This window comes from Pezoporus flaviventris, unplaced genomic scaffold (genome assembly GCF_033815535.1).
Source record: "Pezoporus flaviventris isolate CSIRO_AGI_PZ_B2104156 unplaced genomic scaffold, CSIRO_AGI_Pfla_v1 ptg000002l, whole genome shotgun sequence".
NCBI classification, from domain to species: domain Eukaryota; kingdom Metazoa; phylum Chordata; class Aves; order Psittaciformes; family Psittacidae; genus Pezoporus; species Pezoporus flaviventris.
The window spans coordinates 68,719,629-68,747,030 of NW_026892550.1; the positions used below are offsets into that span (position 1 = coordinate 68,719,629).

The 27,402-nt window shown below is 43.3% G+C and overlaps 1 protein-coding gene across 3 annotated transcripts in view; it reads left to right on the forward strand.

Moving 5' to 3' along the window:
• Positions 1–27,402, forward strand: part of SHROOM3 (shroom family member 3) — a 143,362-nt gene that overhangs the window by 22,179 nt on the left and 93,781 nt on the right. For all 3 annotated transcript variants that reach the window (XM_061442836.1, XM_061442820.1, XM_061442829.1), the window contains one exon: positions 23,339–23,493. In XM_061442836.1, coding sequence (XP_061298820.1) covers positions 23,339–23,493 — 155 coding nt within the window. The remainder of the gene's footprint in view (positions 1–23,338; positions 23,494–27,402) is intronic.

Sequence of the window (27,402 nt, forward strand, 5' to 3'; positions counted from 1 at the left end):
CTCAGACTAGCATCCCACACATGTGGGGTGAACAGGCTGAGTCCATTTGGAGCTGGTAAAAATCATCATCATTTCACTGACATCAGGAGGCTCACCCTCAAAGACATCAACTCTTTCTACTTCTTAAGGGCATCTTAGAACTCACATTGCCTCTCAGTACTGTCCATTCCTTAGTTTAAACAAAAATGCTGCTGGGGTTAATTCAATCCCCAGTTCTGGTGACATGATCATTACACTAGCAGCAAGGCATCTTCCTTCTTACACATAATAAAGGTCTTAGATTGGCTCTTTCTTGTCCTTCCTTGTCTTCTTGTCTTTCTGTTGCCTTCCTGAGTGGAGTACTGAAGTACAATGAACGCACTGAACTCTCACTTCCCACACTGCTAGGCTGATCCCAGTTTACCACAATAACCTCTCTCTGGAAAAATAAATATTAGCTCAGAAGAAGGCAAACGACAGAATACAAAGAGATGAAATATTAAGGAAATTGTAAGCAGTCACTTGAGCTCATACAGTAGCACTTAACTTTCTTACCCCAGGGGCTCAAGTGAGGTGAGCAGAGTTACTAAGACTCATTAACCATGACTCCATTGTTCTTTTTAAGCTTTTTCTATGGGGTGATCGATACTTCAAAACTTGCGTGGGAACTGAAGGGAGATTAGGAACAAATAACAAAAGTGAAACCAGGTTACAGGCCTGATCCTTTCTTCACTGGGGTTTTGTGCAGTTTAATTCCTGAGCAGTGAGGAAAGAGGAGTGGTTCAAGAGAAGGGGCCCTTCAGAGGACCAAGGAGCTTCTGCTTACAACCTGATTCCACCTCTGGCCCCCACTCATGCCATCTTTTATCTCACTTTGGGTTTGGGGCCAGAAGAGGCTGTTGAGGGTGAAATACAGTTTTTAACTTGGTCACGAAAAGCTTTCTTTCTTTAACAACAGCTTTGTACTGTGCCTGCAGCAGTAAGGTGGAGTTTTCAATAACCTGTGTTTTATATAGAATGATTTTTTGTGATGCAAACCACTGCTGTACCCTCCTCAAATATTACATTACCTGCTGCTGTGGGACAGCACACAGTTTTCAGGCTGAGGATTTGGGTCAGCAGCATGTATATTACCAATTCAAGACAAAAACGCAACAGGAAAATACCCATGCTTGAGCTCTACCCACTGACCCATGGGAGACAAGAGCAGACACGTCCAGTGGCAGAAGGTGACAAAGTAATGGTTGTAGGTGATGGGCCATGAGACTAAAATGGACACAGAAGGCTTTTTGAAGTGTTGCACTTCAAAAAAGGCTTTAAAAGTAAGATTGCTGAGTGCACTTGTCAGGGGCACAGTGAACTCCCAGGCTGGAAATCTGCTCTTGAACTAGTCCTGTGGGAAACCTGGAAAGAGCCAGTGGAATATCAGTAGTACTCCTTCTGCTGTGCACTGACATAACTGAGGCAGAATTTGATTCTAGCTATTGAAGTGTGATGGATGAGCATTATTACCTGTCTGGAGAAATTGGGAGATGGTGGCAAAGTCATGCAAGGACAGCCCTTGGGAGCTGGCCAACATCCCAAAGCTGCTTTATGGCCTCGAAAGACAGTATTTTTTCATCTGAGCTGCTTCTCTCCAAGCAGGAGGTGAAAATACCTCTTTCCTGTGTGAGACACCTTTGCTTCATGCTTCTTCTGTCTTTTCCAGGCCACAGCTGGACTTTGAGTTAGCTGGTGATGGAAGAAAAGTGAGCTATGACCTTTTCATAAGATAGAGAGGCCAGACATTGGGAAAAGGTCTGTCTCACTCTAGGGTAGAATTTAAATGACCCTTCTCCCTCTTCAAGATAAAAGGAGCTGATCTGAGCTAATTTCAGTGCGTTGAGACTCCTCTTTCCCCAGGTGAAGATAGTGACTGAGCCCTGAATGGGCAGATAGGAACTTGAGCAAAGAAAATCAGGCTGGAAACAGGGAAAATTATGGAGTACCTCTGTTGGCTGGGCTGGTTTGGTTCACAGCAAGTGGAAGGACATACACACAGGATCATGCTGTCTGGGGAAAAACAAAAAAAAAGAGCGATTAGTTGTGTAAATAAAGTAGAATCCATTACTGCTGCAGAAACAATATATGAAGACCTTTTCCTTTGAGTTCTGAAGATATGATGCTGAATAGTGATGTGTCCTTTTCCTTAGATCCTGGTTCAGTTTTGCCTCTTCCATCACTCCCATGAAAGCTACCTGATTCATCACATTATCAGATATCATGCACATAGGATTAATTTCCAGAGGCCAGTGCTTTAGCTGATGTAATTCAATGCATTGATCCTACAGGAACAACATGAAGATCTCAGCTGGAAGGAGTAAAGTGTCCCTGATGTGCAAAACTAGTTATTGTATGCCTGTTGCTCTCTCACAAGGAAACACTCGGGAATTCAGGTAGGCAGCAGTGGGCATAAGGCACAGGCACAATGTTCAGCAACATCTTGAGAGAAAATAATTTTCCAGCTGCCTTTCAGACTAGGTCTTTTGGAAAATTCACTTGAAATAATTGCAGTGGGATTTTCCTGCCTTGCCCTGCTTTTTGAGGAAGGATGCCAGCGAGACCAGAGTAGGGTGCCCTGTTTTATTTGTTCTTAGAAAGCTGGCTTTTGGGATAGAAATTCAGCAGGAGGAAAGCAAGAGTAGCATTGACACCATCTTGTAACAGAATTTCATGTACTGCTTCAGCAGTACATTCAATCTCTGAACTGTCATTTCAAAGAGGAGGAGACAGGAAAAACATGCTGGGAAACTTAATAAATGCATCAGGTCATTCAGCTGAGGGATTTCTTTTCCTACCCAAATAAAGAGCCAGAAGGTTTTTGTTCAGAGAGTATTCCCTTCAAAAATGTCAGTTTGGCAAGGAGTGCTTCTCATCATTGTCCCAAGTGAGAAAGAAGAAATATCTGTTGGCTGACATTTGACTTAAAGATCAGCCACTTCCACTTTTACTTGTAAGATTCAAAGGGATCACAAAAGAACTTGATTAAGCAACATCATGGATACTTACAGTGTTGGGAAAATGGTTCCAAAATGGAAAGTTTCTTAGACTGCACTGTGGATGGGATGTCTTTGCAGTACAAAAAGCTTCTGTAATGAGTGGCATTAAATGAGAGCATTTTGTAAGATCCAGGGTTGAGATTCTGGTGTGTATAATGAAACCTGATGATTAAGCTAAAGTTGGTGTTTGTGCTTTTCAACTCTTGCTGTTTCATGATCTTTTTATTCTTAAAGTTGAGGATAGAAAACAATATGTTTCAACTCCATGCTCTTTTCTGCTGTATCTGTTCTGAATGCCTACATAATTTATAGGGACTCTCGGCCTCTTGCTTCTGCTTGCATCTGATTTATTCCTAACAAAGGACAACCTGACAACATAAATCTCACATTTGTGTATGCTTGTATGTCTTAAGTCATTCCTCTCAGGGTTTATGTATATGTAAACTTGCAGGATAGTTAATAGAGTATTTCAAACCAGATTGTAATAACTGCCTGTGGTCTGCTCCATTAGCAGACAATGGTCCTCTGTGATTTTTTCTCATCATTGTGAGAAGGTGAACAAGCATTGTCAAGTATCAATGTTACCACTGATTTTATCTACCATAAGTCTTTGCCTGACACTTCAGACAAACAAATGGAATTGCCAAATGTGTAAGCCTTCTCCTGAGGTCTTTAAGTGCTGAAGGGGCAGCTGGTGGAGATGTGTAGAGAGCAGATAGTCAGGGATGAGGGTGAGCATGGGGGTGAAATGGCAGTTGCAGGATATTCCTTAGCACTTCATCTTTGTCCTTGAGCACTTGAGAAAGCTACTGAGTAAATATCATCTGGCAGAAGTACAATACAGTCTCCACAAAAGGTGTTTGTAGGTGCTCAGAGAATACTGGGAGAATTAAGCCAGCAGGAACTTGTGCTTTCTGGTGGGAGAAGGAGGTGGTTTGCTGGGTGATTAAAATCACTGGAACTGACAAGTTTTCTTTTGGTTCTTTCTCTTAGCTTTGTACCAACTTGGCTGACATTGAGTTTCTTATTGATTGCAAGCTACTAAGGCTGTAAAATGCTGCTGTGATGTTCTGGCATAGTCTTTGATCTAGTTTTAGTGCCTTTTCCTATCATATTAGGTGATCTGGATGCATTTATTTCTTCCTTGTCAACCAGATAGTCAAATTCTGATTTTATAAATGTTATGTTTTCATAGTACTTTAAAATCTGCAAGGAATTATAAATGCAGGTAGTATTTTGGTACCTAACGCCAAACTGATACTGCCCACTTGCATTTCAGGACCTGGGTGTTTATACTGCTCTGCACTGATTTGTTCTCTGTTCCTCCTGAATGAAAGAAGCATTTCTGAGACTGTAAGAATACTAGACTATCTCAAAAGGCAGCAGACACCTAATCATATTGGGAGCATCTGGGCAAAAGACGTTTAAAACAACAGTGTCTAAACTAAAGCAGTAGGTTTGCAGCTTTGCCAGTTTCTTAGTTTTTTATTAGGCCAGCTAAAAACCACATTTGAAGTTGTAATAAACCTGCAGGTTATCTGGCTGCATTTCAGGCTGCGTTATCAGTCCAACTGGCATTTGCCTTCCGGTTCCAGAAATGCTATTACGATGATGACGTGTGAAGGGGAAACAAAACAATTAGTGTTTCAGACCTGCCAAGCAGGCACTTGATCCAACATACCCTAACTCAAAGGGAGCAAATCTGACATGAGGACCATTCAGTGTAAATAGCAGCAACGAAGGAGCAGTATGCCTTTGTTTTCTGATCACTGGTAGTTAACAACTGCTTGTTAGTCCCAAGGTGTTCTCTTCATCCCCGAATCCATTACATTGGAAAAGGAATGTGTTTTGCCCTTATTGCTGACATATAATTTATAAAACTATCAGCGCAGTGTAAAGCTGGGTGTATTTAGTACTATGACTGCATTAGTGCTAAGAAAGCATTTGCTCTCAGAAGAGCAGAAAGGAGCATGATTTGCTTTCAGGAGCACCTTGCTCTAGGGATAACCAAAGCACACAGCAAGAGACAGCCCTGATCACAAAGAATGTATCACTTAACCCAAGGGATGAAAGAGAAAAGCAGACACAGGAAGAAACGCTGTTTGGTTTGTAATAGAGTTCATTTGATACCAGTTCCATAGGGTTAACATCTAGATGATTCAGTTTTTTACAAAAGGTATGTATCTTCAGGGGTCTAGGCTAGACAAAGTTGCTGAAGGTTTTCACAGCTGGACTGTACTCTTGGTTTGCCAGTATCAGACTTATTACTAGTTTGAGGGCCAATAGAAACAGCTGTGTTTCCTTTTAACATGATTTTAACTCTCAGAGCCTATCTGAGTTCTAAAAGTAATCTTCAAGACTTGAATCTCCTATAGCCTGTGGACATGGAGGTGGCAATAGATATCTTCAATAGACTGATGGACCAGACAACTGCTGCTGTGAAGCATGTAAACTTCAACAGCCCAGTAGGAGGAGTGTAGGTTCTCATGTGCAGAGAGAAGTGCACTTGCAATCACATTCCAGTAAGCAGCTGAGAAACAGTGATAGGTCACATACACATCCTTGTACCAGTTACCCTTACTGCTATTTGGAGTGGAAGGAAAAGGAGACAATTTAAATAATTTTTGTTCATTAAAGTATGATAAAAGGCCTTATTTTGCCCAAGCAGAGAGCTCACAAAGCTGTTTAGGAGCTGAAAGAATCAATTGTGATCCAAAGGTAGCAGAACAAAAGCTCTTGGCCACTGTAATTAGCTAACTATTGCATGCTGTTCCTTCAGCCCCACCTAGTTAATCAATCTAGTGAAAAATAGCTGAGTATAAAATAGGTCTTCCTCGATTCGGCAAGACTCACCTTCCTGAGTGAATATGTAAGGCCAAGGAAAGATAAGCAAAACGGCAACCTGAAAGCTAAACAAGGGGCTAGGCCTTAGGTATGTCTTGGTTCAGTTGGGTGTCAGTTGCAGGCTGTTTTGTGCAGCTGGCAAATCCCTCGATCTGCCCCCACTTTCTCCTGTGAAATGGCTAGCTTAGCACTCCATCCCTGTCTATGCTTTGCCTGTTGCATACTGTTTTAACTGTCATTTTGGTCAGAATCTCTAGGATCCACTATTTTGCCAACAGTAATGGTCAAGAGGCCACCACCATCACTGTAGGCAGAAACTCCTTATTTTAGCTAACCATGGAATTAAGGCATTAAACCTTGCCCCAGTAAGGGTGAAAATGCAGGAGAGATTTGAACTGCTGGGTTCAAACTGCTAAATTTGAACTGCTCTGTTCAAATCTGGGGTTCTGTCCTGGCAGCAAAAAGGAGATTCAACAAAAAGAGGGTCAGCTGGCTCTGACCCTAACTCAGCCTGAGGAACAGATGCTGGGATTTTTACTGTAACTGTTGCTCTGTGCAGCTTTCCAAAGGGCCAGCACTGTACATTTTTAATTATTATGCTGGCAAGGGTGAGAGTAAACAGCAGCAGTTCAATATCAGTGCTCAAAAAAGTCTCTGCTGGGACAGCTGAGAAGTCAGACTGGCAGCCCTAAGTTTTGTTGTCCCATTTCCCTGTGGGTTTGCTCTTCTCCTGCCAAGCTGTTTGAATGTGATCTGGAGTCTTTAAAGCTCATCCAAGCTTTTCACATGTTGAACAGAGTCTGGTTCAATACAGACTAGGCAGTGCCTGGTTTTAACTTACTAGATTAAAGACACTCCCTCTCAGAGAGATGTCTTTAAAAATTACCTTTCTGTGAGATATCTGTGGTGGTGCTTGGTGTGAAGAAAGCTGGGAAAGATCTTGTCCAAGATTTAGATCATCATTTAGGTTCTGCATCATTAGGGTCAATGCACAGATGACAGAGTTAGTCTGGTGAATCACTGCTCACTGCGTCTTGGGTTAAGCCAGGCCTAGCATGGACAGGGGTTGCTTTCCGACGTAGTGGATCAGGCTGTTATAGAGGGGAGACTGCAAACTTCAGGGTTCAAAGTGTATGTTGGCTTTGGATTTGGTAGCTATTGACCATCTTTAGTCATGGCAGAATGAAATACCCATCCCAAACCCTCTGACAGTGGGAGGACTCTTTCTCTGAAAAATACTTCTCTATAGGCTTCATTCAAACCCCGCTACAAGGGAAAGATGTATATTGAATTTAGCAATCCTTGGTCAAGTCCCCAGAAGAATGTTAGTTTAACTAATTCTAAACAGCCTGAGCAGTGTCTGTTGCAATATTTGTGCCTTGAGGTTTTGAGCGTACTTTTTGTTCTTTCCTCTTGGAATTTTTATGTAATCTTAAAGTTTTCTGCAGCTTGTTTGACTCCAAGCTGTTGTTGCAAATTTGTTTGCCAGAAGGGACATTTTTGTCCTTCACAGGACCTATTTTTAAGGCTCCTGAAGTGAGAATGATATCCCAGAGAACTGTACGGGATGCTGTGGCATCTGATCTCAGCTGATCTCAGGGACGCTGTGGAGTGACTTGGAGCCGAAACAATTGTCCATATTCATTGAAGTGGCAGGGAAGCCATAGGGAAAGAGAATATAGTTACCTTCATTGGAATTTGGCCAGCATCCCAGCTACCACTAATGCCTCGGTTCTTGCAGGAATGTCCTTGGATTTTCATTAATCTATGATTCAGCTTATAAAAACATGTGCCTGCTGCCTTAGCCCCTGGAGCTGTGGCAATTAAAGAAATGCTCTTTAGCCAATGTTTAATGACTGGCTTTAGCAGGCATATTCCCTTCCTTTCTAGTTATTTCTGCTCCCTTCCCCTTCTTTTTCCTCCCATTCCCAGTATGCAAGCATAAAGCTTCCAATGCAGTGTGTAAACAGCACATGCAGTGAGCTCCTGTGCCCCATTCATGTAGCATCTGAGTGTAGCCTTCATGTAGCTGCATGGACACAGAAACGTGCTCTGTAAAATCAGTCAGGTGGGTATTGGAGGGAAATGACCTCTGAGAAGGTCTGATCCCGGCTGTCAGACTGACTTACCTTCCACCAGGGAATGATGGATGCTCTTGACTGCACCAGAGTCAGAGCAGTCCCAAGCACAACTACAGGCTGGGTGGAGAATGGCTTGAGAGCAGCCCTGAGGAGAAGGACTTGGTGTTGACTGATGAGTAGTTCACCATGACCCAGCAGTGTGCACTTGCAGTCCAGAAACCACCTGGACTGCATCACCAGCAGTGTGTCCAGTGGGTCAAGGGAGGAGATTCCCCCTCTATACTCTGCTCTGGTGAGACCCCCCTGCAGTCCTCTGCCCAGCTCTGGGGCCCCCAGCACAAGGGGATATGGAGCTGTTGGAGTGGGTCCAGAGGAGATCACGAAGATGCTGCGAGGGCTGGAGCACCTCTGCTAGGGAGACAGGCTGAAAGAGCTGGGCTTGTTCAGCCTGGAGAAGAGAAGGCTCCAGGGAGACCTTAGGACAGCTTCCAGTGCCTGAAGGGGTTGACAAGAAAGCTGGAGAGGGGCTTTTGACCAAGGGTGTGTAGGGACAAGACAAAGGGGAATGATTTGAAACTGGCATGGGCGATTTAGATTAGACATTAGGAAGAAGTTCTTCCCTGTCAGGGTGGTGAGGTCCTGGCACAGGTTGCCCAGAGAAGCTGTGGCTGCCCCATCCCTGGCAGTGTCCAAGGCCAGGTTGGACAGGGTTTGGAGCAACCTGGTCTAGTGGAAGGTGTCCCTGCCTATGGCAGGGGGTTGGAACTGGATGAACTTTAAGGTTCCTTCCAGCCCAAACCAGTCTGTGATTCTGTGACTGCTCCCATCATGCAGAAAGCAGGAATATGATTTTTCAGTCACCTCTGGGACCCAGCACTACATGCAAGAAGAGACCAGCAAGTCAAATGATGTAGGAGTTAGGTCACTTTTTGTGTGCTGCCCCAGTTCAGGTATAGAACTGGAGTAAGCCTGGCAACACTTGTGGAAAACATGCCTTTATAATCTAATTCTTTCCTGAGATCAAGGGCCTTTTGCTGCCCATAGCGAAACAGGTCATTTCACATTGCCCTTACTAGTGGGAATCTCATAGTTGTTTGTCCTGTCAGTTTATTTTCAATGACATTTTTGGAAACAGAAGAGCAGAAAAAAAAAAACCTGAGAGAACTGTGAGAAACTAGGAAATGGTACCAAGTGGAGGAGAAGGCAGGAAGAGAATGCACATTTTCAGTTTGTATTTGAAATGCTTTTGGTGGGCTGTTCCCTGGCACATGTGGCAGAATAAGATTTTGAAACTTTAATCTAGAAAAGCATTTACATGTCATATAATGGGAGTAAGTCCCGCTTTTTGATGCAGAGTAAGGTGTAAATATAAGCTTCCGCAAAGTTAGCAGCCTTTCTGACTGAATATTGAGGTTTGTCTTCACACAGAAAACAGTTTCAATAGATGAGCTTAAGAGCAGGAGGTATCTGGCATGCAGGAAGGAGGAAGATAGTGGGCAATGTGCCTGATGCTTGTACAGGTATGCTCACCTCATCCATCTCCATGGCACTGGCAGCAGCACTGTCACTGAAAACTTGGACCTACCTCAACCTGAACTGCAGCTAAATTCATTTATGTGTCCAATGCAGCTAAAAATAGTTTTGCTGAAAGTGTTTGGCAAGCTTGGAAATGCAGCAGTAAATTCCCTTCCCTAAGAGGGTTCATAAGACAGTTACAAGGAACATATGGGTGGCTACTTCAGAGAATCCAAGCAAGGAGAGGAATGGGTGCTGCGCACATACCTTAATGAACTTCACTGCTGCCTAGTGCAGCTGGGACTGGCCAAAATAGAGAAGAGCCTTACTGCCTGAGCTGTTCACTTGATTTTCTGGGGCATATTCTGGAACCTGAGCTCTGTGCTCAGCTCTGCTGCTGGTGATCTCGATTCAGCTAAGATCAAAGTCACCCCTGCACACCTGTATGAGCTACAGTGGTTTGGGAAGCTTGTGTCTGCTGAGAGAACTGTTGAGTGGGGGGAAAAAATGCTGCCCTCTTGAAAAGATAAAGGTTAGGCCTTAGGAAAACAGACATTATACTGTATAAGGACTAGGAGCTCTTCCCATGCATCATCTGTCAGGATACCTGTAAAAGAAGCACAGAGCAGGCACTAGCATCTTTGCTCTTATTATTGTAACAGTGGCTTTAGTGACCTTCCCCTGTCACCCATATTTGAAGGAGTATTTTTAAGGTGGAAGAGAATAAATGTGCTTTCTTACATACCCTAGGAGTTTTTGCATTTTTAGTGACCACATTTACAGCATAAAATTCACAAGAAAGTTCCTGGATTGATATGAAATGCCTTGCTAATCACTAGCTAAGCCTGCTCTTACTATCTTCCTTTCAAAATTGTGCCAGCATTTTCTTTAGCTGGCAAAAACCCCTCCATGTGCAGGTTGAAGACACTTAGGCTGACACAGGCCTCTTGGGCACTAGTTAAAGAATTGACATAAAGCACAAACAAAATGAATTCAGTGCTTATTAATATGAATGTTAAAAAGGTGTTTTCAGGACAAACCGATGAGGAACATCCTCTGAACCACAAGATTAAAGATACTGTCTGGAAAGATGTTAGAGAGTTGCAGAGCAAAGAGACCATAGAGATGGCCGGTGGAGTGAGAAGGACTGAAAGTTAGCAGCCAGCCAGGCTAAAGAGGTCAGGACCCTTTTTCTCTCATTTGGTAACTATCCAGAGTACCTGCAGCATTCCCTGGTGAGTCTGGCTGGGTTTTCAATATCTGTATTGAGAAATAAGGTTAATGCCTCTGTTTAACAGTTTATTCTTGCTTTTCCACACCATAAAATTTATTCATGCGTCTGCCTTTGAACCTTTGAGACATTCACTCTGGCTCCAGTGCGGAAATTGCAACTGCTCTATTTTTGCAACAACAGTGAGCAGTGTGAACAGATTAATTTGCCACTCGTGCGTAACTCATATTACTGAAAACAGAACTACCTGTAGGTTTGAAGGGTGAAATTCTGATTTAGGATTGAGCTGCCAGGATTTCATTCCTCTTCTCATTAACACTCCACAAGCTGCTGTTTTAAGCCATCATTAGAAAAGCATCCCTCAATGTTGAGTGCCACAGCTACAAAGAAGATAGTACAGAGAAAAGCAGCTGTCCTTTGAATTTCGAACTGCCGCGGTGTGGCAGCAGGGGACAAGAAGTGTGACTGCAGGGCAAGGGATTGGAACAAACAGACCAAACCTGCAATTCTCCCTCACAGAATTTATTGCTCCATCTTCTTGCTGCTCCCAGTAAGATCACGAACTCCTGCAAGACATCCATAAGACCTGAGAAGAACAGGCTTTTCTGTTCCATGTGGATAGCCTGGTAGGACCCTGTTCAGGAAAACACTTGTGAATATCTAAGACTGCACACTTGCATGAGGGTTTGTGGTGAGTAGATTCTCAAATGCTCAGCCAGCCTGTCCTGACACAAAGCCAGGGGATCATGTGCAAGTAGTTGTGCACAGCAGTATGTAGATGGTGGTTAGAGCTACATGGATGCTTGGATCTTTAAGATGTTAATTCTTTATGTATGAAATTGAAACTGATTGTTCCACTCCTTCCTGTGCTTTCGATCATTTTTGAGTATTTGATTATGGCTCTTTACTATTTGCGGGTTATTTTGGTGTCACAAAAAATGTTGACAGGGAATTCCTTTCATGTGTTGATTTGGAATGAGAAGACTCTTACAGATGGTGCCATGAAGTGGTCTTCACATGGACACTGGTCTTGCAGGTAGCCATACCTTTGTATGATGTGCTCCCACACTCCAGTGCATGTGGGATCAGAAGTAATACATTCATGATGTACAAATGCCCATTTAAAAAAAAAAATAGCTGCTGCACTTGGACCTGTGGAACAGAGAAGTAGTCTTCCTTTTGTCTCCAAAAGGCTACTCCTTCAAGAAAGTGCTAAAACACACTGGAGATGCAGTGGCGACAAGGGGCCAGGGAAAATGAATCTCCAGGGCTGTGAGCCTGGCATCTTTCACGGGCACTAAATTTACTTGAGAAGACTTTTTAATAATTATAGGAGGCTTGAAGAATAAAGAAAGGGTTTGCCAAGTGTGATGTGGTGACAATGGCTTGGACCGTAAAATTCCTCTTTTGTCCCAGCACTGTTGGCCTGAGCCTCGCGCTGCTGCCATTCCCTAGTTCGAGGGGAGTTCTTGCTGTGTTATTGTGGCGTGTGTGTGAGCATTGTGCTGCTGCACCTTAATGAACTGGCCCTGCTGCTTCTGGAGAGCCTGTTACCATTTCCTTTTCCTTACCTAGCAGACCAACTCCCTTGCCCTGAAGGACATGTCTCTTGATGTTGGGCTGTGTTTTGTTGCCAGCTGCTCTAAGCTTTCATCTTCAAAGACTCCCTAAAAATATTGATGTCTGATTCTCATTAAAATGAGTGAGAAGTGAATACCTAAATCCTTTAGGCAGCTGTTGAATGCCTGGCAAGAGCTCCAGTCAGTTCATCAAGCATGGCTCTGCTGTATCGTCTGTTTTGTTTTCAGATATAGACTATTTAGTGGTTATTAGTTTGCATTAGTAGGAAGGAGGAGCATGATGAAGAAGTGAATATAGGGCAAAAGAAAGGATGGGAAATGAAAGCACGAGGGAGAGGAAAACCACAGCAAGTAGGAATGAAAACTATGGAGGTAAGTGGAGAACCAGAATTATAGATGGAAGATTGTCCAAGAGCAGTTCCTCTTGGTTGTAAGGAAAGGAAAAATTGCCCTGAGAGAAAATGGCTCAATGCTGGGGCCATGGTACAAACATTAAAAGGAGTCATTTGGCGTCAGTACAGAGTGACCTGTCGGTCAGAGCAGAGAGGGCAACTCCAGAACTAATGTGTGATTCTTTCTGTGACCCTAGACAAGTTACATCAACTTTGCTTCTGGTTTTGCTTCTCTCTAATTTAAGAACAGTACTTCCTGCTGTCTTCCCATGGTGTTGGAAGGGCAAATTATCTAAGGGAAGAAAAGTTCTTGAGGATCACTATTACTATTATTATTGCTGTTTATTAGAGGTATAATGGAATTATTAACATTAGGGAAGGGAAATAAGGGAAGGAGAAGTGACAAACATCAAAAGCAGTAACTGTCCATGTTGGGGCCAAGACTCTGTTTCCAGGAGAAATAAGTACTACCTGTCCTGATAGCCAGAAAATCCCGAAGGTTTGCCTGATTTACAGAATTACCTGATTGCAGGGCAGATTTTCTTGGCATTTCTGTTTGGAATTCATATCAGAAATATGCCAAGGTGGGAAGCTCACTGTCTAATCCTTTGTAAAACATTCTCACCACTTTTAGAGCCTGCTGGTTGACTTCTTTCTTCTTTGAACCAATCACTGGGGTGTACATCTCAGCTGTTTTCTCAGAAATATTTTCCAGTTACCTCAAAAAGACACAATCCACAGAAAGTCTCATGGCAGCTGGTCACCCCATCGAGCTACAGCCTCCAGGGATTATGGCAATATAGGTGATAACAGCAAGTATAGAAAAAGAATACAAAAGTCTGGGAAGACATGTGAGGCATCTTGTAAAAAAGGGCAAAAGGCAGTGCTATGTAACAAGGATTGAAAGGCAAGTTTCCAATGTTGTCATTTGATCCTTGTTTTTAGAACAGACAGGAGGGAGGTTAAAGAAATAAGTACATTTCCTACTATGGCAGCTCCTGTGATGATAGGTTTGGCTTTCCCAAGGCTTGAAAAATTGTCCTTGGAGTAGGTAATAAATATAACTTTGCTGATGCATCTCCAACTGGTTTGTTTCCCTAGATGGCAAGGACAGGAGGAGGGAGGGTACATAAGGTCATGCTGTGAGAAGAGACTATGCAAAGCAAAAAAAACTGCCAACAGCAGAAGCATAATAATATGTTTCTATGCCTATTGGTTTGCACCCAGTGCAGAAGGTGACATTCATTCAGGTGGGGCAGTCCTTGAACATTTTACATTCTGGTTTGTGAGCAACTGCTAGTCCATGACATCGCCCAGTTTGGGGGATGCACTGCAACCCTCAAGAAAGGCTCGCTGGAGATGGTGGGGGGGGGGGGGTCTGTACAGGTCCCTGTGAAAAGGATTAGGGAGCAGTTCATGTCATTAACTAAAAATCCTGGGGTTTTTAGGGTGCAGGTGGTCCCTTAACAGTATCTTACCTCAGGTTTAATAGTTGCAACCATTACCACAGACCCATCTCCAGCTTCTTTTGGAGCATGACACTGGGTGAGAAACACGAAGCCCTAGATTCAGTTCATCTCTGCAGGTAAAGCTGCAGTGGCTTCTGCTACAAGGTCAGGATAGAGATAATGATGAGGATGATGACTGGCACCCTGCACACCAGGAACATGATAGGAATAGTGGCATGTGAGGAGATCTGGGTCTGCCAGCGCTCCTCAGCTGCCATGCACTTCCAGATTTCACTGCTGTGATAGACTCGGTAGCTCTGCAGTAGCTTTGAGGCAGAGCTCTCTCATGTGTTGGGTAGCCACATATTTGGTAGCCCCCAGCCTAGGCTGTAATGGCTTGCTGTCTAAATGTCATAGGAACTGGGTTTTTAATTATTGAAAACTTCTGAGAAATGTGAGAAAGGACTGTGAAGCTGGGGACAGGGTAGCAAAAGCAGGGTGAAAAAAAGAAGCCCCGAGTGTGTAAACCTTGGGTGTATTTGGGGCAGAGCAGAAGACCTTTCCAGCAGACTCTTTGACAAACAGCTATTTTTAACTCTCACATTGCAAAGCAAATATTAATTCTTAGACATGGGCAGTCACTGGCTTTATGTGCTCTGGAGAGGGGCAAGCTGTATCAAATACAACAGAGTAACAGAACATGAGTTCTTGTAGCCCCTTGAGCTGAAACCACCACGATAATCACTGCAGACCAAACAGGATCAGGTTAATGCGCTCCAGGCCCCAGTATTTCTGTCACCTGGTAATATACCCTTTGTGGCATGCATGGAATGGATTGTTTGCAAAAACCAGTGAACAAAGAAGTAAAGCTCTCTGATTCCCACTTGCATGGGGATGGTGTGTTCTCCAGGCAAGACTCCACTGGAATGAAAGCTGGCCTTGTGCAGAAAACAGAGCAAGAGCAGGAGGAAGCCATCCCTCAGGTTTTACTCTGCAATCACTCCACAGCTGCACAGGCATTGCTTTTCCGCAGTTGCTCTGGCTGTGACTCAAATGCACATCAGTGTTTTTTTTCCTTGTCTTACCTTGTTGCTGTGTGCTGTCAGCAACAGGAGGGAAAGGCAGGAAGAAGCATTAATGATGTTTGAAATATTGGCTCCCCTGGCACAGAGCAGCAGGGAGCTGAGTGGTGGGACAGCCAGGGAAGAAGCCATCTCCTGTCCTCCTGCCACCTTTTTCCTGTCTCCCTGGGGTAGCAGGACTGCTGCCACTGTAAAGTCATTTTGCCATTGGTCCCTGGGCATGTCACAGCTGGCTGAAAACAATCTAATTTCCCCCCTGTCCTGCAGGTGCTTTTGCTTCTCCTTGGTTCTAGGTTCAGTCCATATGTTGCAAATGTCACTGTAGCAGGCTTTGCTGCTGTCTTTCTGCTTGCTGTTGTCACAGCTTTTCCACATCTATTTCCTGTCTTTCTGTCTGTCTAACCAGTTATCCTGGGTTCAGTTGTAGCAGTTATTTTTCTCCTTCTTAGTATTTGGTGCAGTGCTGTGGTTTGGACTTTAGCCTGAGAACAGTTTTGATAACACATTGATGTTTCTAGTTGTTGCCAAGTAGTGTTTACCCTAATCAAGGACTTCTCAGTCTCATGCTCTGCCAGTGAGGAGGAGCACAAGAAGCCGTGAAGAAGCAGACACAGGACACCTGACCCAAACAAGCCAAAGAGGTATTCCATACCACAGCATGTCATGCCCAGTATATAAACTGGGGGCAGTTAACCAGAAGGCCCAGATCGCTGCTTGGGTTGGGCTGGGTATCAGTTGGCAGGTGGTGAGGAGTTGTATTCTCTTCCCTTGTTATTTCCCTTATCATTATTATCATTGGTGGCAGCAGTAGTGGTTTGTGTTATACCTTAGTTACTGGACTGTTCTTATCTCAACCTGTGGGAGTTACATTCTTTCGATTCTCCTCCCCATCCCTCTGGGAGCAGCAGGGGGGAAAGGGAAGGAGTGAGCGAGTGGCTGCGTGGTTCTGAGTTACCGGCTGGGCTTAAACCACGACACCAGTCCATTTACACTGTAAGGTTTGTGGCAGGAAGTGTCTGTGATGATGTGTTTGCACTATGCCTCTAAAAGAGGAACCTGATATGGCTCTAGCTGTTACCATAAAGCAAACACAGATTACTTTGTTCCATAAAGCAAACACAGATTAGTTCCTTGTCTTGTACAGATGGAGAATAGTGGAGAAAATTTATTGTTAGTTTTGCCTCTTGTTACAGAAAAGATCCTGGAGACTTCTTGAAGGTCTGAATCAAGGCCGTAGCATAGGTCCATCTTTCTTTGTGCATTAATTGAAAGAAAGCTTGATTTTCCCTGGCCCTTATACTTCTAGATGTAAAAATCTCTGTGGGAGCCTTACAGTTCTGTGCTTAAGAAGGTGGAAAATTATCTTAAGAGCTAAGCCTTATTTCCTCCACTGGCTTAGGAATTTAGAGTCACCAAGAGGAGTCAGATGCAAATTCACCCATGCATGTCTTCTTATCTCTTGTAGCTGAAGCCAGCAATCTGTTTTCCATTCACTTCTTCCCACTTTTTGCTGAGGGGCTGACTGCTGAGATTAACCTTGCTCCCGGACAGGAAACAATCATGCAGGAAATGGAAAGGTGTGGAAGTGTTGGAGCCTTCATGGGAGTCCTAGGAATGACCTTGAATCCTTCCCACTTGTCAGTAACTTGCATCCATCCTGCATAGATCATAGTGGCATTTCTGCAGTTGGATTGCTGCTTTGATGCCCACAGCCACTTTGCTTTGGTGCTTGTCCTTGGTAAATTATACTGGAAAAGATCATGGTCCTTTCCAGATCATCCAGGTTTGGAGACTAGAGGAAATCAATTTGTTTACTCCTCTGCTCCTGGCTGGGTTTTTCTCAGAGGAGGAGAAAGCCAGGTGTGCAGCCAGGCATAGGGTCAGGGATACTCCTGCTGTCCTGGGGTAGTGCAGATGCAGGCAGGGAAAGAAGGGACTGTAGAGAAGGGGTGGTGCTCAGTCATCAAGGGGTAGCAGATTTCCATCTGGATCTGTAGCACTTGGTGGGGAGCAGGCAACACCTTGCTGCTGCTGCATATGCTTCATTATGGCTTTTGGGAATACCTATTAAAGGTGAGGTCCTGGTCCCCTTTGTATCAGAGGCTCTATAACATTTTCCCTGAGCATTCTGGACAGATTCCAGTTTGGGTAAATACAACTTGGTTGCCTAAAATCCCTCCTCTGAAAATAAAACATGAGCAATTCTGAAAATTGAGGCGCCATATTATATATTTCCCTAGAGCATGAGATGATGAATTCAGTGGAGGGGCAGGAGAGCTGATGTTGTCCTGATAGGTAGGAAATAAATCAATCTGTCTGTCTGCAGACACACTTCAAAAACAGCCATGAGCTATCTGTTACAGCCTGGAACAGCCTGAGTTCATGCCTCTTCTCTGTACAGGCTCAAATACTGCTGAGTTTATCAGCCACAGCATTAAAATCAGAGCTGGTCACTGTCAATGTGGTGACTAGATTTACAGTGGCGCTCCTCTGATGTAGTATCTGGAAAATAAGCCAAGGGATGCCAGAAGTTGTGAATGGCAGGGGCTGGAGTTCTTCCTAGGTTTCTTGCTCCAAGCTAAGTAAGTATGTTCATTAACTGCTTCAGGCTGAGTGTGGGAGAAATATGTTATTTGGCCTGTGTTAAATAACAGATTTTTTTTTTTTTTTTGGAAGTTCCAGAAGGATTTCCTAGCCCTGCTAACCCTTCAAACCGTGCAGTTTAACTTGTTCTTCTACTGAGTAAAGTTCAGCCTCTCAAGGTGAATTTGTTCCATGTGAACCCTGTGTGACTGCCTGGAATAAATTAGTTTCTGCACCACTCTGCTTTGTAACTGGGAGCAGAAATGCTACTGTAGAACAATCCAGAGCACCATGAGAAAAAATCCCTTCCTTGCTTCCCCGCAGAATGAAACAATAATTTGGAAACACTTTCTTTTGCTTGGAGTAAAAGTCAATAGCTGAATTCTTTGGAGATGCATATCTGCATCAGGGATGGGGAGATCCAGCAGAGACACGGCTCCAGGGGGAGACCTTTGACTTAACTATGTTTTGATTGAATTATCTTAACTGGTCTGTCTCTCTGACACAGGGGTTGGGGACAATGGGGAGGAATTTCTGTCTGTTGCATGGGAAACACTCTCTGCCCCAGGTTGTGACACAGTTTTAACTCTGCATGAGGAGAGCAGCATATTCTCAAGTCATACAGCAGCTCATCAACTTGGGTTTTAGGATTGAGAACCCTTGCTGAACTCCTCAGGGGCTTAAAAATCTGCGTTTCCAATATGAAGCCTGACTCAAACAGCTACTCAATGAGTTTACTGAGCAGGTGCATGCACTGCTCTTACTGGATGCTGCTGTGGGTGTATTACACCTAATAGCAGACAGGTAAATTAAAGACCCCAGTCTTAACCTGTTTGGTGCTCCAGCCTGGGCACTGAGAAGTGGTTAAAACCTTGACTGATGAATCTGTCACAGTTTTCCTGTTTTTTCTCTCCAATGCACAGCTGGTTTTACCTTTTCCCCTAAGTTGTACCAGTGGTAATGGCCTCATGAGGAAGAGATGAGCCACAGATTCCCTGAAAATGCATTGTTCCACTGGAAAGAATTAAAGTGATTCCAGTAAAATATGTGAAAACAAGAGGTCTAAAACAGAGAACATCTTCCTGTAATGCTGCTTCTGGGCAAGTCATGGAAACTGCCTCAATTCTTTCATGAAGTAAAATTTCATCCTCTCTCACCCTGTCACTTCCTATAAAATCTTTTTTGGCAGTTCAGGAATTCTGGACAGCCATCTCCAGCAGTTCATTTGTGATGCTTCCCTGCCCATCATTATAATATCTGACACAAAAAGGGCAGTTGTTTGCCATTGCAATTGCTGCTGAGAACACCCAGCTATGCGTGTTTTTTCCTGGTGTCCCTCAGGAGTTGCTGTGTGGTAGAGCTTTCCCTTGTACAACTACATACAGCGTGCATACATATTTGCTTGCTTGCTTTTTTTTTATTAAGAAACATCAGCAGGTTTACAGTTTAGGAATCACACTCACCATTCATAACATGAAGGACACAAAGATGGAATAATCCATCTTAAAAGCTACAGAGAATTTGTTGTTACAAAAGCTCCTCAAAGAAAGGGAAAAAAGGAACTAATAAAGAAAACTTCTTTAAAATACCCAAGAAAGGGTCTCAGTTAGACAGCATTCTCTGAACCTACAGTAACCATAGTGAACCAAACAAAAGACAGTAGTAGTAAGTCTTATGTATCCTTGGTGATCTGCTTAAGCAACTTCTTGCTTTTACAGTAAGCCAAAAAAAGGAGAACAGATGGGTTCAAAGTCTGCTGAAGGATCTATTGAATGACAAGAAGCCCCCTCTAATGCAAGAAAATGGACTGGAGTGTTAATGCAAAGTAGGACCAGGGGTAGCCTTTGGGATTTTCAGGCAAGGGCAGTGGGCATGGAAGGCTTTACTGCAGCAAAGACAACTGAAGGGACTTGAGTTCGTGTCAGCCTGAGAAGACTATTGAGGCATTCTGAAGTGGGTGTATTTCAGGAGAGGCCAGCTTGGCAGGGAAGATCTTGGTCTCTGCTTCTGAAAGAACCAGCTAGGTATGTTTGTGGAAAACAGAAGGAAAGCAGTGTGTATGGGGGAGATGCTGAAGTCTCAGAAATTTGATGGAATTTCACAGGAAGCAGATGGTTTCATATTATGTAGATGGTTGGTGGGATGCCATCTGGAAGGGGATGCTTCCCTGTTGCATGATTCTATCTGTCATGGACTCTTCCCAAGGTCAGGGCCTGTGAGACAGGAATTCGCAGAGACAGCCCCTGGAATGAGAGCCAAGACATGGATCATCATCACCCACAGGGAGCTCACATGTTAAATTGATAGGACAGACAAAGGCTGTAAGGGCAGTGTCCATTTTACAGGTGGGAAACTGAGGCACGGAAACCAAGTATCTTTATGCTATGGGCAAATGTTCTGCTGTACAGATACTCCTGCTGGTTTCAAGGAGAGGGGTTCTCCAAATGTGGCAGTGGGCAGCTGCACTTAAGACCAGCCATTGAATCCAGCCCCCTAAGGTTTAGCCCAGCACATGAAGTCCAAAACCAACCCATTTTTTAGGTATTCCTCCACCATAACTCCGTAATTACTCGACTTGGCAGAGGAGTTGGCTCAGTCCAGCCCAAAAGAAAAAAACTTAAGTCATTGGCAGGCTCTAACTGACTACTACACCCACAAAGTTTGCTGGCTGCATATCACCTTGTTTTAAATGAACCATAAGAGGTCTTACTGGCTATTGATTGCATTTTTTATGCAAGTGACTGTTGAGGGTGGTTTTGACAATACTGTAACTTCTTGAACTACTCCAGCACAACCTGCACACTTAAAATACAGGCTGTATTGCTGGCTCTGTCCTTGCTGCCTGACAGCACTTAAAACCACTTGAGCTTCAGGGAAGATCTGAAGAGTTGCTTTCTCATTCCCTCTCACTCGGGACCGGGTCCACGGCATGAGATGGCTGCTCAGAGATGGTAACCACATGTAGAAGTGGCCTGCCCTCGTGTTATCTGTCTGCTTTGCAGGATCTTCCATCTTTAATTGCTCCGTGCATCACAGAGCCAGCACAGTCCCATCCTTGGCTTTGTTCAGCCTTGCCCAGTGAAGCAGGTGTTCATGTAAATAGGTTCCATATGCACTGAGGTTTGTTTGCTTTGTTGGTAATTGTTGCACTGGGTAGAGATAGAGCTTTGTGTTTATAGTGCAGCTGGTTTTGTTTGAATCATTCAGTCCTTTTCTTGCAATGTCACCACTCCTTAAACACAAATATTTTTAGAGGCATTCAGAGAGAAGAAATGAATGTGGAGCATGTGAGATAGTGTCTTGTTTCTGGACTTTTGTTGGAAACCTGGGAGTCTTTGGACTCTGAATGGCAGTGCCAGGTCACAGGCCTCTTGTAAATGTTTTCTTCCAGGAGCTTTAAGGAATTTGAATCCAGGGAACTCCAGACAAATAGATGACACAACTGTACCAAAGCAATAGGCACATGAGAGGCTAACAGATTATTAACAGATGAGGTAACTGTGTAAAGAATGAAAGATCAATCTCTCTAGGTATGTAGGTAATATGGTTTCGATGCTGCCATTGAAAGCTTCTAAGCACAAAGGTGTGGGTCTTGGTTTAGGTCTCTCTGGATAGTTTTAGCACACAGGAGCAAAGCAGATCATTCTTAGCCTCTGGAATTACTCACAGGTGACTCTGTACTCATGCTAGTAAACTGTCCTTAAAGGCATCCTTTACTAGGGCTCTGTGGCTGCTATGTGGCCTTGCAAACTGCAGTTTAAGAGCCTTTGACAGGATTTGAAGAAAGATTTCTTTCAGGGCTGCTTAGAATAATAACTTCATCAGAACTATTGTGGGGTTGAGTCTTGTCTAAAAGTCTTCAATTTTGCATTACTTATAAAGGTGATTATGGAGGAACCCAAATTTTCAGTAAAAAGGAGGAGAAAAATGTCTAGCTTGTGATTGCAAAGAGAACCTTAAAGCAGTGATCCTGAGGAGTGAAAAAAAAGCTAGATTATAAATATAATAGAAACTAGAATATAAATACTGTTTGGATTACTAGAGAATAAAGCAGGATTTTGTTGATTTTTTAGGGTTCATCAAGACAAAAGTTAATACAAATGCTTCTTTCTGTTGGGTGTCTCAGTCTTTGAAGTAGTTGCTATTTGTTACAGAAGATATTTTTGCAGGAATGCCTTTTCTCCATTGTACGTGATCTAACATAACAAAACAAAACCAAAAAACCCCTGCTGTTGAGTGTATCACAAATTAATCTAACCCAAAGTATCCTGCTCTATTGTATTCCATGGAAACAATACCAACCTCTTTTCCTCTACAGGAGCAACCACCTGGAGCAATACTGCATCTTTAGTTTGATATCTATTTATGATGCAGCAAGATCTAATGTTTCATCTCACCCTTCCTGGTAATTGTAATACAAGGCTCTTTATATGAAGCCTCATTCCTGTGGTTTTATTCATTCTTAAGAAGAAAAAAAAAATCATTCATCAGTGGAATGATTTCCTGGTAGCATGACTGACAATGATTTTTACCTGCCTTTGTGGGGGACTCAGAGAATTTGTTAGCTAATGTTTGTGAAAGTTAGATTTTAGGTTTTAGAAGGTGTGTGAGATGGAATATTACTGTTCAGGAGAACAGACTGGCTTTGCCTGTGAGCACCATTCAACACTGAAACTAATGTTCAGGTAAACATCTACATCTGCTGAGTTACATGTCTGGGTTATGGCTGAATTACACGTTGCCTGGCATGACTTGAAATAAAAGTAACTTCCAGCAGTGTGCATGCAATTTCACTGCTCAGGAAATGGTATCCCTGCAAGGAACAGCCCTTCCCCTGGCTGACTCAAAGTCTTAATCGGATTCAGATACATTTCTGTGTCTTAGTAAGATATCTGGGAAGGTGAAGGCCTGAAGGAAGAGATTATCCTTCTGAAGGAGCGCACAAAACAGAGGAAAGTGCCCTAGGATTCTCCTTCTACCTTTGCCACTACATAGCTTTGAGCAGCCTGCTTACTTTGTCCTAAAAATAAAATAATTTTCTATTTCCTTTAAATCCTTACAGAGGTGCTGCATGCCATAGACTACGTATACCTATGTGCACCTGCTTTGTAGCTGGGAGTAAGTAAGAAGCTGATGTTTGTTTATCAGCCAGCTAGAGCATGAAAAGGAGCTTGAACAAAACCATCACATCCAAGCTCTTCTAATCCCAGTTTTGCCCTTGGGCTTGTGCCTGAGTGCTGTCATCAGGAGTTGCTCCATGGTTGTTGTGCTGGCATTTGCTGCTTCCAAATACCAAAGACTTTTTAGGCTTATTCAAATCAGTGCTTCTTGGCATGATTAATTTGGCTGCTGATCTCCTGATTCCATCCATACGAAATGTATGAGAGGCAAGCATGGACCTTTGAAGAAGCTGGCTGGCAAAGGGAGACAACATTTCTTAGAAAGCTGAGTCTGGGGCTGATAGACCCACTTCCTTCAATAGAAATACAGACTCAGCTCTGCATGTGGGAGTCAAACTGTGGCAAGCATGTCTCACTGTTTCTTTCTCCTCTCTTTGCTCTGCAGATCGAAGAGGGAGGTAAAGCAGACTCCCTGCCGTCCAAGCTGCAGGCTGGTGATGAAGTGGTGAACATCAATGAGGTGGAACTGAGCAGCTCCAGGAGAGAGGCTATCTCCCTGGTGAAAGGGTCCTACAGGAAACTGAAGCTAGTCGTTCGCAGGTAGGCAAGACCCAACACTCCTACCCACACCTTGCAGGGTATCACAGTTATTCCCCTTGTATCTCCAGCTGAAAGCCCCTGACTTGGCTTGGTCTTGGCAAAAGCCTTGTTTTAAGCACACAGGCATAAGCCCAAGCAAATGTTTGTCTCGGGCAACATATCTATGACTCCTTTGTCACTGATACCTCCAAGCATGTGAAATACTTACCCAGCTTTCTTCCACGGGTCCCCTGCCACGTGACAGTCCAGGAATGCCTGTTCAGTGATGTACAAGCAGTCCCATCTTCCCTCAAAGTGCTTGGGGCTCCCTGTGAAAAGGTGGCAGTTCTGTACCTAGCTCTTGCCTCATTTGCTGCATGTTATCACTGTTGCTCTGACAGCAGATTTCCACTGGCCTCAGCAAGATTTGGAGCTGTTTCATGCAGGTGAGTGACAGAGTGGCTGCACTGACTGAGAGCAGTCTGACCAATATTGTTCTCAGGATATGATCTAGGGGAAGATCAGCTATTTCAGCTCTATCTTTTGAGCCACAGCCTTTGTGATATCACTGCATGAGTTGTATCTTATACCTCATGTGTTCTGCATCAACGTGAAAAATAACTGGGTTTTTTGGGGTCAGGACACAGAACCTGAATCTTGATATGCATTTTGAATCAGAGATGTTTGATTCTGGAACTGGGGGCATTGAAGACCTTTATAGAGATGCTTCTTCTATGTTTTTTACTGTGTGCATGTCCCAACAGTCTTTGCTGTGTCAGTTATGTGCTAGCTTGTATCACTTTATGGCGTGCTCTGTCCTGAATTTGCACACTTAGTCAGAAGGGAATTTGGGTCAAGATCAGCATTGCTGAGGAGCTGTCATTAGCCAAACAGAAGGTGTCAGCTTGGGTTGCTAAGTTGGAACAAGTAACATCTGGGCAGTGCTGTCCAAATAGGGCAGCTACCAACAGCTCAGATACCCTGCTGCTCTCTGGAGTGTATATCGTGCTTTTGCTGTGTTCTGTTATTTACCTAAAGTACTTTTAGGAACTGACAATGAACTTAGGACAAATTCTGAATATTCATATACAAAACTGTTATATGCTTTGTGCAGCCATTGATAAGTTTTTTTTATGTAAGCCTCTGTAGATTGTAGTCCAACTCTATTGGCTGAACTAAATGCTTAATTCAAACTAACTAAAATTGTGAAAATAGAATCCTTTTGCCACAGTTTAGTTTCATTTTTGCTGAGATTAACTAGTAAAATAACTGCTTCTGTTTAGTGTGAATTGAGAATTGTTTCTGGCATTTGATCCGTCCACCTGAAAGGTAAAAAGAAAAGGAAAGAGAAAAGGATAGACAAATAAATCCTGGAGTCCCATTGCAGGTGTTTCATCTCAGACCTCCTCTCTGCTTCACTTAGATATTTTTGTTAGTGGCATTCCTCTGGTGGAGACTGAGCCCTTCCCTTGCTGCCTTTAGCAGCCTACAAACTGAGAAAAGTACATTGGGAAGGCGGTTCCTTGTGTCTTAAACAAGACACCAGGATTCAATAAACGCTCTCTCTGCCTGGATATGTATGCACACACACATAAACATACGTGGACAGATGCACATATATGTGTATATGTGTATATGCATAGATGTCTTTATACACAGGGGAATGATATACTCAAGGTCAGCAGTGTCATAGCCAGGCCAAAATTTAGCACTTCCTAATATTTCCTTGGGAGGTCCTTGAATAACAGAACCTTAGAAATCTTTGAGGCCTCTTTCTTCAAGCTGAAAGAGAATACAAGCAACACTTTACTTTCCTTGACTAGTTTTTCACATGCAGAAGGAACCATGAGAGGCAGAGCAACCCCAATGGATATCCATCACATTGTTCTGTTTATGGCTGATGAGTTAATGAAAGAGGAGGTGATCCGCCTCTGCAAAAAATCAACAGACAGCAGTCTTTTATGTTCCAAAATTACACTTCACAGTGTAATGTAACAGTTTCTGTCTCCACTATTTTGAAGTTCCCAAGACTTTTTCACCTTTTCTTCTCCTTTTTAGTAAGTATTTGATGTTTTCCTCATTTGGAATACTATAGTGAGTTTGAGGAAAGTTTGGTTCAGAGCCTTTCATGATTTCATTTCATCACTACTAGAAAGATCAAGCACCTTAAGAAGTGTTATATTTACATACTTGCTAAGGTACTTTAAGCCCTTTGTGCATGTTTAAAACTCAGTGACAATCCATAAATTTGAACTGGAAAATTGCAATTAGGAGCTAAAAGCCCAGCCTTCAGTTCAGGTAATTGGACACAGTCCCAGCTGACCCTGCAGTTCTGGCATGAAAGCAGCAAAGGAACAGGGAGGTGAGGTCCTGACTGCTTTGCGGGCAGTGGGTCACAAGCTGCTCTGAATTCTCTCCATGCCACCAAAGGTGGCCTCCAGACAAAGTAGAAGACAAAGATTTTTATCTCCAGTGCTAGAGGAAAAGTGGATGAGAGGGGATAAAAGAAGGATCCCAGAGAAGAATGGTGAGAAAGAGGAAAGTAGCAAGGGGAAAGTGAGCTTCTGCATTAAATAAAAGCTTCCAACAATATGAAATCAAATGAAGCAAGATGCAAAAGAAACAACGTAAGAGGAGCAGCTCAGTGAGAACCGGATCCACGCGGCACCTTCATCTCAGGGGGGTGCTGCTGGGCAGGCAGCGTACCTCTGTGATGAAATGTGAACAAACACAGGTTTGCAAGCCAGGCTTGAGGTAAAGCTACAGATTATCTTTCCCCCAGACATAATGAGTTTAGCCATTAAGACTGGTAAAGGAAGCACTAGCGTGCCTCACACTTGGGATTGTTTTTTGTTGTGCAGGCAAGAAGATGATGTTTTGCAGTACTATATCATCTGAAAAGATGATGGAGTGCTTGAGATGCTAGTTTTTTATAAATTGTCTGTAACGTTTCAGTTGAAGTGGATTAGGGTTGCTTGCTGCAAATACCAGCAACTGAAAACTCCCTGACCAGTCATTTGTGACCTGAATTTTTAGTCTGTGACTTCAGTATCATGACAGCTCTTGCTTACAGAGTGGCACAAACTCAGACTGACAGGGACTTTACCCCTTAAAAGTCATATGCAAACAACAGCAAAGTCTGCTTGGTGGTTCTTTCCAAAGCATATTCAAGGTCACCATGTTTTTTGAAGATTTGGTTGTTTGTTTTTCAAAATTAAAACCCAGGAGCTCTATGTAGCAATGTTATGTTTTACCAGACATGGTGATGGACAGAAAACACAGATCAGTTTTATTCAGATGTATTGTAGCGAGACCATCAGAGGAGCAACAGAATACATTCAACCCACTCCATACACATGTGTAGCCCACGTAGCATACTCAGGTTACTACTTAATCTTGTTTTTTATTTCAGGACAAAGGTAAGCTTTTAGTACCAGTGGCAGCAGAGCGAGCCTCTACTTGTGTTACTAAGCAAAAATTGATGTTACAACACCTTGTTAGGTCTGTAGACAGGCTGATGCAATGATGTGTCAATTCCCTTGGAATGCCATTTGCAGAGCTGAATAATTGATGTGTTATTCATCAGCCTGTTGATCAGTTTAACAGAACAAAAGAGTGGGAATAGTTTCAATGAAGGGAAGGGAAAATCAGAGGAAATTCAGTATAAGAGGAAACACTAAAATAAGTAGATGAGAAAAATTACCTATTTGACAAGGATAATTAATATTAATGGATATGAATGGTTGCAAATAAATAACCAGTAGCAGAGAAGTTATTATAAGGACCACAGTCTGCCTTTCACTCCTGGGCAAACATCCTGCTGACATCAGGAACGAACTTGCAGTAGGTAAGACATATGAAGTTGTGAATTTTCTGCTTCCTTGCTCATGGATTTACAGTAGGGCAGAGGCAGAGGATCACTGAATAAAT